The following is a 12502-nucleotide window of genomic DNA, read 5'->3' as shown; positions in this document are numbered from 1 at the left end:
TTACAACTCTCAGCTCCTGTCTGTCAGATGAAGCTGAATGCACTCCTGAGCTGCAGAAGTGGAGCCCATGCTGGCCTTGGCTAATGGCACATTCTACCTCTATGTCCACAGTGGCTGGTTCAGCGATGGCCCCATGCCTCCAATCAAGCCAATCGGGGTCAAGGAGATGCCATTCTGGTCTGGGTTACCTCCTGGGGAAGTAGTCCTGATGGGGCTACTACCTCCCTGAGCCTGAGAATGGAGTTTACCTGGAAGAAGCAAAGCTAGCAAAGGTGTCCTGGCCTCAGTGTTTGAGGGCCAAACCAGGCTATAACTGATGTGAGCGTACCCATGGCATCTTAGCCTTCGGGGAGCCACTACATTTACCTTTGGCTTGAGCCAGTTTGGGTTCAGGTTTCCATCATGTGCAACCAAAAGAGTCCTCACTGATACAGGTTACTACCAAGAGTACTCCATGTGGCCAAAGCATCTTTTTCAATAGGTTTTTATTGAAATGGTTATATTAGCAAATCCCACACATACAGGTATACACTATTGGCATATAGGATATATACCAGACAATTTCACTACTTAATGATACTTACATCAACCATGTGGACCTAGGAGTTGTGCTGCCCAGAACAGTTCAAAGGGCTAAGATCTGACTGCCAAGAAATCAGCTCACATTCTACTTGCAGGTGCCTGTGTTCTAGACAAGGTAACCCCTCTAGAGTAAGCCCCCAAATTAAGCTAATGATCAATTTTGCTTCTTGGATATTTGATGTGTGTTCTGTCTGGCACAAGCTATCCAATGGTGAATTAAACTCAAGTGCACAGTTTCCCTTTCATCCCTCAAGGTGGACAGTACATCATTTGCCACATTTAGGTACATCCCAAGCCTCCCACCCCAAATTACCTGTGCTACAGTTAGAAAAATAGTTTTGTATGCCATCTTCTGAGATGTTGTGCATAGTTAGCAGGAGCCCAGAGTAAGTGGAGCGCTCTGAAGGACCCAAATATGAAAGGGGTAACTTTAATATTTTACATGAGTATAAAAGCTACTGAGGGTCAAAAACAATTGTGACATATGTGGCCTAGGACTTGGACCAACTCCCCTTGTACAGGAGCAGAACTGTTCCATTAAGTGATGGTGTTCCCTGTAGTCCCAACAGCATTTCTAGCTTGGAGTCTTTTCCTGTTTCTATAGTCACACTGGTCAAGTTTCCTTCACCAGAGCCACTGCCACTCAGGAGTAGACCCTGCCTTCCATTCTCAGCTTAAGATCCCAGATTCTGGCCCCAAGCATGGGTCAAAGGCACCCCTCCTTCACTTGGGGCAACAAGACAGGCCTGGGCTGCCAGGGGATGAGCGGACATAGTGCCTTCTCCATTTCTCTCCAGGATGGCATGTGTTACCCCAAGCTGGGCACTCAGCAAAGGGGCTGGGACCCTGGCACTGGCCACCCCTAGTGACCTGGTCCACACAGCATTCTGGCTGGCAGTAGGCAGTTAGCCTTTCTGCTTAGGAACACCTTACTCACCTGAAGGGAGAGGGATGGCTTGGGATGTGATATTCTACCAAGCCCTTTCCCCCTTCTGTTTTCACAAACATCTTGGCTCAGGACCACCCAGACACTAGAAAAGTCCTTCAATAAGACATAGTATAAATATACTTGGACTTAATGATGGGTGAAGGATAATTCTGAAAGCAAATGAGAGTTCGCTGTGTGTTGGGTTAAATTTGTAAAAAGTTGCTCAGAACATTCACCTCTAACTCTCAACAGCTGCCCGTAGTTTTAAAGAGCGCTGGAGAGAGGGTGAAAATCAGCGGAGGGGTAAGGAGCTGATGAAGGCCAATCAGGCTTGCAGATGACTGACGCCCCTTCCCTGCCCAGCCGCCTGCCCCAGTGGAGCAGAGTGGACAGGTGAGAAATGAGCTGTGTCAGCCTAGCATTAAAGGAGTGGGGGATCCTGGAAGCTGTATTCCAGGGCATCAAGGCTCCACTGCAGCTGAGAAAGGGTGCTAATGACATCCTCCAGCTCTCGGCTTTTCCAGAGAAGAAAGAATGTGTGTGGTTTGTAAAGGCGCTTACTGATGAGCTGGACGCCACCCTTGGCTTGAGCACGCACACTCTGGCAACTGCCTCTGGGCCACCAGCAAAACTTCCCCAAGTTTGCTGTTTCTGAAAAAGTCACTCCTTTCAGGCTGTCAAACCTCTGCCTTCTGTGCATCTGCATGGGGATGATTCAGCGGGAAGATGTAGGAAAGCCTGGGATAGAGGATTGAGAGACTCCAACAGCACTGACTCCTTCTGAATTTAATACTCAAGTTTGCATGAAGTTCAAAGTTTCTTTGTTTTTTGTTTGTCATAAAGTATCTTCCCTCTTCTTCAAGTCAGAGTGAAGAAAAAAATGGCTTGAGTTATGGTGAACTGCAAGAGGCAAAACCCCAGACAGGTCCCAGGTCATGGACGGGGTGTCCGCCAGGGCCTTGTGGGACAATGAGAGCAAGTCTTGGGCGGACATGCGGTTCCTTGAGCACTCGAGACAGACAGCATCATGTCCCCTCTTCAGTCACTGAAGGCTGGTGGGACGCAGCTCTGGAGAACACAGGTGACTGTCTCACCCCGTGTCTGCTGGGGACCCACTGCACTCTTGTCTTCAAGGCTCGGTTTGTGGGGATCTTTCAGGGCACTCCCCTAAGAAAGAGGGCAAACCTCCTGACTCAACCGAGACTCCAGAGGAGGGACAGACTCTGGCTAGTCGGGGACACGGCCTCTGGGAAGAAATCCTTCCCCCTAGTTGTGGGATCCAGCATGCTTTGCTTTTCCTGCTGTTATGAGGACAGTAAGGAAAGCACAATTCCATGAAGGAAACCCAGGCACTTTACCTCTGTATCCTTCTCTGTATTTTCCCTAATGTTACGAAACTTAAACAATTTAAAGATGTTTCCCGGTCCTGCTGAAAGGATCTTAACCACATCCGCGGTTTTATTTTATTTATTTTATTTTTTAAATTTTATTTATTTATTTATTTATTTTGTCTTTTTGCCATTTCTTGGGCCGCTCCCGAGGCATATGGGAGGTTCCCAGGCTAGGGGTCTAATCAGAGCTGTAGCCACCGGCCTATGCCAGAGCCACAGCAACGCGGGATCCGAACCGAGTCTGCGACCTACACCACAGCTCACGGCAACGCCGGATCGTTAACCCACTGAGCAAGGGCAGGGATTGAACCCGCAACCTCATGGTTCCTAGTTGGATTCGTTAACCACTGCACCACGACGGGAACTCCCCACATCCGCGGTTTTAAAGCGAACATGTATACTCAACATTCATTTCATCCTTTTCCCAATGAGCTCTGGAATGATTTACCAACAAAGCCAAAAGGCAAAACTAGATGCATCTCACTTGTAACAACTGCCTTCAACAGGGAAGACACTTATTTTAAGCTGTGGGTGTCATAATGGTCACCCCGTGAAAACCAAACTTTACCGTGTGACCTGGGAGCGAATGCTGAGCTGAATTCCTCCCACCCCCGTCTCTGGGTGTGAGCGAGCCTGCTCTGGCCTGGCCGTGAGCTAAGCACCACTCTTCTTGAACAGGGAAGTTATGCTCAGTGATTTTTCTAAATCAGTTGCTGTCTGTAGCTCCTTCTGTCCATACCTTAAGTGTCAGTGATTCCAAGCCCGGTTCGCAAATCACTGGACAATTTTAGCCCCATCCTGGCTTCCACCATCATCATCTGAATTCAGCTTAGGAACCTCAGATCTGGCTGGATACCCCCTCTGGGAGATTCTAACTCCAGCGAGTGTGTGTGGGAGCGGGGAGAGGGAGAGCCTGGGGCACTGAGGGACTATAGTTACATGGGGGCTACTTTGACAGGTCTGGGTGACACGTACATTGAAAACACAGCTTCCCAGGAATTCTGATGCACAGAGGGGCCCCACACTGACCGTCCTTGCCTCACCAAGCCTGAGATCCAGAGCTGTGTCTCTACGCCCCCCTGCCAGCCCTAAAATCTGAAGTGTCCCCTTAAGGACTCTCTCTCTGTGTCCCCCCAACACTCACTAGGTCCTGAGACCAGAGCCAGGCTTCTGCCTCAATCCTGTGGCTCCCCCCTTCCCACTGGCAGCCTGATCCTGGGCTCGGGGTGACTGAAGTCTGCTCTGCTCTGAGACATTGGAGGGCCCAACCGGCCCATCCCACCCCAACTCCCTCTCTTTTTCAAGCAGAGAGTTGGGCCTTCCCCACTGCAAAGCCCTCCCTGCCCAGTGGCGGGGGCGGGCGCTGCTGGACTCAGCTCCTCCCAACCTGTCTTCACCAGAGGTGTGTCACATCCTCAGCAACAGGTCCTGCCCATCGGCACCCTGGGAAACCGCCTCCTTGCTGTTCACCATCATTTCATTTGGGCTCACACCCCCGATGGTTGTTAATGAACCGGTTTTCCATAACAGCCCAAATCCTAATGATCACAGGATTCACCCAAACTCCCTGCATACGTGTTTGGCACACAGTGAGAACCTACCAAGGGTCTGTTGACCAAATTAACCTCATAAATTTATGTTTCCCCTGCTAAATGCTACTTCCGGGAAATAAGTGTTTTTGTTTCATGACATTTATGAGCAGCGGCCACTTGTCAAGGTGACCTGATGTTAACACCACCTCCTTGTTTTCCCACAGCAGAGTTGCTGTCTGGATAATAAAGGGGCACAGCAAGCAAGATAACATTTTGATTTTTCTTCAACTGAAACCAATTTCATTTTACATGTAGATGAGGAAAGAACTGGATGTGAGGGGTAACGAAAACAGGAGAAGAGCCTATAAAGCCCACAGGAAATAGCAAGGTAGCCAGATTGAGTAATCTTAATTTTGCTTAAACCCTCTGTGACCATGTCCTTGGGAAGCTGGGCTGTTGTATGCATCCGCTCAAACTGCTGTTCAGGAAAGTGCCTCGTGACGATCCTCAGAGCCAGGCCTGAGGTGGGACCTATCTTCAAAAGCAGGACTCTCCAGACTTTTGCTAGTGGTTTTAACTACCTGGTGGTGGAGCCTGCCTTCCCCTGAGGGGGAGAGGCAGGCAGCTCTGGACAGAGAGGCTGTCCACTCACACCGCCAAGCCCAGCCCGCCTACAGTGGACAGCTTGGCTGTTTCTGGCCAGCCACCTCCCCTCTCTTCCTGAAACAACAGGAAAGGAGGGCTAAGGGCAGTTCTTCTCTTTTGGAAGTAAAAAAACCCCGCCAAATTATAAGTGTTTGCATTTTAACTGTCACAGCCCAATTCCGTGCTGATCAGCTGATGGTCCTGGCTGCTCCAGACCCCACTGCACACGCATCCTGGGTGCATGCTGGTTCTGCACGCAGCTCAGCCTGGGCACAGGGTAAAGGCCGTCCCGGGAAGAAGAGGCTGGAGCCAGGCCCAGCTCAGAGGAGTCTACTGGAGGGACCAAGGGTCTGTGGTACATGTAGCTCGCTCCTGTGCCTCTTCCACTCTTCCAACAGTACTCCCCATTCTCCCTGGAGAAATAAAACCCCACCAAAAGCAATCTGAGGTTAGCCTACATTTCCTGCCTAATACACTGCAGCTGTAGGAATTGCAACAGCTGAGATACTTCTACCTGTATGGGGCAGAGGCACCTCTCCGCACCCCATCCATGCTGCATGGCCCATAAACTCTGCCTTCTGAGCCTCCAGCTTCTCACAGGCAGGGCTGCCCAAGGTGAGAAGTGTGTTCTTGCAAACCTCACAGGGCAAGCAGCCCTGCTGTTCCCCCACTAGGCCTGCCAAGGCCCCAGGGTGGCTCGGCAGAGGATTTCCCCCGGGTACAGCTGCCAGCAGAGAGGCAGCTTTGTTGTTTGGGATAAATACTGCTACCCACTCTTCCTGGAGTATAGGACCTTCACAAAGGCAGGACATTCTGGAGCGGAGCAGGAAGGTGGCCTGGATTTTTAGGAGAAAGGTGTCCGGCTGGGATCTGAAGCACTATTCTGAGAGAATTCCCCTGTAAGAAAGAGCCTCCTTGGTTATTTGACAGTGAATGTGTGCCCTAGATTTACCAGAAGTTCAAATATTATATTAATGGTGCCTGAATTTTTCATTTTTAAGTAATTTCATTACTTCTCCATAAAGGACTATCTGGAGTGCAGTTTAACGTATATGCTTTTGTGAGACAGTATAAAGCAGAAGAAAACCCTCCACTGGGATCTGAGTTCTGGTTTGGGAAAACGAGGTCGTGGTAGCAACAACAAGGTCAGAACTGAGCCATCTTCTCTGTCGGATGAGCCAAACCAAGCACAGATGCAGGTGGGTGTCTGGACCCTCAGGCAGACCAAGTTCTCATCTCCCGGAGACATTCTCTCCCTGTAAAGCTCGCGGTGCAAACCTGTCTTTCTGAACAGTGCTCTTTAGGAACTGTTTATCAAAAATATTTTTATAGTACAAAGACTATATAAAGGAAAATAAGCCAACCAACAAAAGCCCTTTGTTAAAAGTAAAAAAGGAAAAGCTGCTAAGACCTTAAAAATCTTCACTGTTCCAGCCTCAAACGATTATCAATAAAATTCTGCAGGTCACTCCGAGGTGACATCACACTCTGGTTCTCTGAGGGGTTTTGTTCCAGGCACAACTGCGTCTGAGGCATCTCAGCACACATGACGAGAGGAGACACTGTTAGAAGCCAGCCACACATGACCACTGGCAGGTGTTCACCTCACACGTCTGTCCTACAGAGTCAATAAGAACAGCAGGGCAGGTCTGCGTGGTTTGCTGCTGGATCTAACTTCAGGCACATGGAACTGAAGTTTCCACTCTCATACAAGGGTCTGAGGATTGACATTTCCATATCTACGTGGCTCCCACGAATGGGAGAAACACGCTGAGCGATGGTGTGTCCTTGAGCAAAAAGGATGTGTAACTTGTTCTGTATACTTGCTCGTCGTGGTCCTGTGTTGGACCACATTTCTTGTGATGTTAACTGATGTCATCCCAGGCATGTGGGAAGAGCGTGTGTGTCCCTGATGCCCACCACACTGGCCACCAAGTCTCTCTGTAAGCTCCCACACCTGCTTCATGCTGATGCCCAGGCTGGAGGGGGGGCCTGGGTTGGACGGGGTGCTTATCTGGTGTCTAACAATAAGGAGGTGGCTTGATTTTCTCAAGAAAGCCCTCAAACATTATGATTTTGACACCCTCTGGCCGTCACCCTGGATCACTGTGCCCTGGGGAAGACTGGCCTTGCTGGCACCCCCCCCCCCCCCACATCCCAGCAGTGGCCAGGAAGACAAAGCCATTGGCCTCAGGGACAGGGCCGTCTGCGTTTCAGCGGTCACGAAGCACGCGTCACCTATGTCATGCTCTATGGGGGAGAGGCTGGAAACGACAATGCAGACAACTGCCCGTCCTGCACAGCCCACAGCTCCGTTGCCATGCTCTTGGGTCAGTCTCCGAGGAGGGACAACAGTCAAGGCTTTCTCTTAGGGATCTTTAGAAAGAAGCCATTTAACAGGAAGTAGAATAAGAGATAGGAAGATATAGAGCAGGCCTTGGAGCAGCAATTGGGGCCCCACAACAGTAAGAAGCGGTGCCGGCAGGCTTTAGTATGCATTATAAGTGGGGAGCACAAAAGGTATTTTAAAAACTCCAACATCACCCTGACACGGAATAGCACGTGATTATTCAAAGACATGTTTGTGATGCAACATTAACCCCTGGGCCCTGCCTCTTCTCTGGAAACAGCCAGGCTGGTTGGGGCACAGTGGCCAGCTGTGGGTAGTTTTCAGTGCCACCTGGGCAATAATGCTGTCCTCAAAGCCTCACCTTGGGGGAACTTTGCAATTTAACCCTGAGCCCCAACCTGTGCTTGGAAAGCACTGCCATTCTTCCAAAATGGATGCTGACAGAAGAATACAAAACAAGAAAGGTGATCATAAATCAAATCACAAAAGAGGTGACCCCCAACAGCCCACTTTAAAAAAAATCAGGTTTTGTTCTCATCATACATGTCCAAAGAAGGTTCAATTGTGGAGAATTCACTTTCATACACCAGGCTCCGAGGGGACAGAGAGTTCCGATGAAAGAAGTGACCACCTGGAAAAGGAACAAGAAAAATAGACTTAATAGGTCGTCAGGGCTACACTCCCCACATGGATTGAAGGGAAGGACCTGGATTATCTTCAAAGCATCACATTTTCTCAAATATCTCCATTTTGGACTCCTAGCATGAAAAGAAGGAAGGCATCCCTCAATTTAAGCGCACTTTAAAAGAGTAAATTCCATTGTTCAGATCCCCCAGAGGTTTACCAGCTCTTCGAGCAAAAGCTGCCTGGTACGCTTAAAAAGACTCCACTTAAGAGTTCCCATCGTGACTCAGCAGTAATGAACTCAACTAGGATCCATGGGGATGCAGGTTCGATCCCTGGCCTCGCTCAGTGGGTTAACGATTTGGCATTGCTGTGAGCTGTGTGTACGCCGAAGACACAGCCTGGATCCCACTTTGCTGTGGCTGTGGTGTATGCCGGCAGCTACAGCTTTGATTTGACCCTTAGCCTGGGAACTTACATATGCCAAGGGTGTGGCACTAAAAATACAAAAAAAAAAAAAAAAAAAAACCCCAAAAAACCCCAAAAAACTCTACTTAAACATTTGAGGACATCGTCTGCCTGGGAACACGTGATCACATGGAGAACTCCCAAACTGCCTGTCTAAGCACCTGTTCTGGGCCAAGCCTGGGGGTGGGGTGGAACAGAGCCCTGTCACCAGTAGGGCAAACTTTGAGGCTCTGACAATGCGTTAAAAAGTTTTTATTTACATTAAAGTTATACCTTCACATGGTTAATTCTACACATGTTAAGACCAGTAATCTCCAGCCCTCTTTCTCAGAGACAGACACTTTCAGCTGATCCATGTCTCTAAATACTATGCCTGGGTTGATCCTGCCCAGTTTTTTCAGCCTTCGACTTTATTTATTGCACTCCTACTATGGAAAATGAGGATTTTTGCCCTAGCATCCCCTCTACCATATCCACACAGATTTTCCATTGCCCCAATATAACTATATTTGGATTAAAAAATTCAGTGTTTACATAAGTTGACTGTACGCCATGCTTACTCTGACTTTTTTTTTTTGTCAGAGGAGAGAAGCAATTTTTTTACTTTTTATTAAGGTATACTTGATTTACAATGTTGTTCCAGTTTCTGCTGTACAGCAAAGTGACTCAGTGATACATATATATATACACACTTTTTTTTTGTCTTTTCTAGGACCACACTAGCAGCATATGGAGGTTCCCAGGCTAGGGGTCTAATTGGAGCTACAGCTGCCAGCCTATGCCAGAGCCACAGCAATGCCAGATCTGAGCTGCGTCTGTGACCTATACCACAGCTCACAGCAATGCTGGATCCTTAACCCAATGAAGGAGGCCAGGGATCGAACACACAACCTCATGGTTCCTAGTTGGATTCGTTAACCACTGTGCCACGACAGGAACTCCCCAATATACTCTTTTTTTAATATTCTTTCCCATCATGGTCTATTCCAGAAGATTGAATCTGATATAGTTCTCTGTGCTATACAGTAGGACTTTGTTGTTTATCCATTCTAAATGTAAGAGTTTGCATGTACTACCCCAAATCCCCAGCTTTTCCTTTTCTGAACAACTATTTGTTTTTATAGCCTTGTTGAAGTATACACAAATACAACAAAATGCACATATTTAAAGTGTACAATTTGGAGTGCCTGTCCTGGTGCAGTGGAAACGAATCCAACTACGAACCATGAGGTTGCGGGTTCGATCCCTGGCCTCGATCAGTGGGTTAAGGATCCAGTGTTGCTATGGCTGTGGTGTAGCCTGGCAGCTGTAGCTCCGACTGGCTCCCTAGCCTGGGAACCTCCATTTGCCGAGGGTGCGGCCCTAAAAAGACAGAAAGACAAAAAAAAAAAGGTATACAATTTGACGAGGTGTTTTTGTTTTTTTTTTTTTTGTTTGTTTTGACAGCTGCACCTGAAGCATACTGAAGTTTCCCGGCCAGGGGTTTAATTAGAGTTACAGCTGCCAGCCTACGCCACAGCCACAGCAATACCAGATCCGAGCCAGATCTTCGACCTATGCTACAACCATGGCAATGCCAGATCCATAACCCACTGAGCGAGGCCAGGGATGGAACCTGCATCCTCACGGACACTTTGTTGGTGTCCTAACCTGCTGAGCCACACGGGAACTCCAATTTGATGAGTTCTGACATTTGTATGCATGCCTGAAGCCATCACCAGAATCAAGATAGTCAGCATCTCTATCACCCCTGAAAGTTTCCTGGTGTTTCTGATAATTATTCCCCTTCTCCAACTCTGCTCCAATTTTCAGATAAACCAGAGGTTAGTTTGCATCTTTCTAGAATTTTATTTAAGTAGAATCATATGGTAACTTTTTTTTTTTTTTTGGTCTTTTTAGAGCCGCATCCGCGGCATATGGAGGTTACCAGGCTAGGGGCTGAATCGGAGCTGTAGCCACCAGCCTACGCCAGAGCCACAGTAACTTGGGATCCGAGCTGCGTCTTCGACCTATACCACAGCTCATGGCAACGTCAGATCCTTAACCCACTGAGCGAGGCCAGGGATCAAACCCACAACCTCATGGTTCCTAGTCGGATTCATTTCTGCTTCACCGTGACGGGAACTCCTCATATAGTAATTTATTGACTCTTACAAACAAAGCTGCTACCTGAGTATGGACATATGCCTTCCTTTCTCTCTGGTAGATACCTAGGAGTGGACTGACTGGATAGGTATGTGTTTACTTTTCTAAAATGGTTGTAGCATTGAGCACCCCAGAGGCAGTGTATGAGAGCTCCAGTTCCTCAGCATCTTCATTTGCATGGTCAATCTTTTACATTTCAGCCATTATAGTGAAGTAGTGTTTCACTGTGGTTTTAGTTTTCATTTCCCTGATATTTGGCATCTTTTCATGTGCTTATTAGCCAATTTTTTTGGTCTTTTATTAGCCAATTGTATATCTTCCTTTGTGAATTGCTCCATTCAAATAAAAAAATTTAGTTGTCTTCCTATTATTGAGTTGCAAGAGGTTTTTTTTGGTTTGTTTTTTTTTTAGGGCTGCACTTGTGGCATATGGAAATTCCCAGGCTACAGGTTGAATGAGAGCTATAGCTGCTGGCCTAAACCACAGCCACAGCAATGTGGGATCCAAGCTGCTTCTGCGACCTACACCACAGTCCACGGCAATACCATATCCTTAACCTACTCAGCAAGGCCAGGGATTGAATTTTCGTCCTCATGGATACTAGCTGGGTTTGTTGCCACTGAGCCACAATGGGAACTCCCAGTTGTAAGAGTTTTATATACATATATATTCTAAAAACAAGTCCTTTGTCAGACTTGTTTTGCAAATATGTTTTGCAAATATTTTCTCCTGGTCTGTGGCTTGCCTTTTTATTTTCATAACAATGCCCTTTGAAGAGCAAAAGTTTTTTAAAATTTTAATTTAATTTTTTTTGGGGGGCCACACCTGCAGCACTTGGAAGTTCTCAGGCCAGGGATCAAATTGCTTCATAGCAGTGACACAAGCCACAGCAGTGACAACGATGGGTCCTTAACCTGCTGTGCCATCACAGAACTCCTAAAGGTTTTATATTTTGATAAAATCCAATTTATGGATTTTTCCTTTTATAAAGTTTGTGCTTTTTGTGTCAAAATAAAAAAAATATTTGCCAAATCCAAGGTCATTAAGATCTTTTTCTATGTGTTCATGTAGAAGTTTTATATTTTCAGCTCTTATGTTTAGATGATCCACTTCAAGTACATTTTTGTATATGGTGGGAAATGAAGTTCAACTTTTTTGCCTATGGATAGTCAATTGTTCCAGCATCATTTGTTTAAAAGGTTATTCTTTCCCTAATGAAATGCACTGGCACTTTTGTTGAAAGCTATTGATCAATATATATGTTTTTGGAGTTCCCGTTGTGGCTCAGTGGAAATGAATCTGACTAGCATCCATGAGGATGCAGGTTCGATCCCTGGTCTTGCTCAGTGGTTTAAGGATCCAGCATTGCCATTGAGCTGTGGTGTAGGTCGCAGGCGCGGCTTGGATCTGGTGTTGCTGTGGCTATGGAGTAGGCTGGCAGCTACAGCTCCAATTAGACCCCGAGCCTGGGAAACTCCATATGTTTGGGCCCTAAAAAGACACACACAAAAAAGTACGTTTTTCTGGGCACTATTTTGTGCCAGCAATTTGTTTGCCTATCTTTACACCAATACAGCACTATCTTGATAACTACAGTTTTTTAAGTCTTGAAATCAGGTATTACAAGTTCTGCAAATTTTGCTCTTATTTTTTCAAATGATATGACAGACAGGGAGAGAGGAAGGCTGTTATAAGCAGTATAGACAAGTTTTTTTTTTTTTTTTTTTTTTTTTTTTTTTTTGTCTTTTGAGGTCTACGCCTGTGGCATATGGAAGTTCCCATGCTAGGGGTCAAATCAGAGCTGCAGCTGCTGGCCTATGCCACAGCCACAGCAATG

The 12502-nt window shown here is 47.0% G+C and overlaps 1 protein-coding gene across 4 annotated transcripts in view; it reads right to left on the bottom strand.

Moving 5' to 3' along the window:
* Positions 1-468: 468 nt before the first annotated feature.
* Positions 469-12502, bottom strand: part of RNF130 (ring finger protein 130) — a 154310-nt gene continuing 142276 nt past the window's right edge. Inside the window, exons 8-9 of one of the 4 annotated variants that reach the window (XM_085013641.1) lie at positions 7972-8059; positions 469-2677 (exon numbers count right to left, since the gene is read on the bottom strand). In XM_085013641.1, the coding sequence (XP_084869767.1) occupies positions 2665-2677; positions 7972-8059 (101 nt within the window). In that variant the 3' untranslated portion in view covers positions 469-2664. Of the gene's footprint in view, positions 2678-4694; positions 8060-12502 lie in introns of those variants that run through there. The other 3 variants (XM_085013639.1, XM_085013644.1, XM_021084320.2) reach the window with 3 other exon arrangements.

This window comes from Sus scrofa, chromosome 2 (genome assembly GCF_054392235.1).
Source record: "Sus scrofa isolate SSC_HxYL_T2T_F1_AM1 chromosome 2, Sscrofa_HxYL_maternal_Yorkshire_Landrace_v2.0, whole genome shotgun sequence".
In the NCBI taxonomy this organism is placed as follows: domain Eukaryota; kingdom Metazoa; phylum Chordata; class Mammalia; order Artiodactyla; family Suidae; genus Sus; species Sus scrofa.
This window is presented reverse-complemented; position numbering and strand designations above follow the sequence as displayed.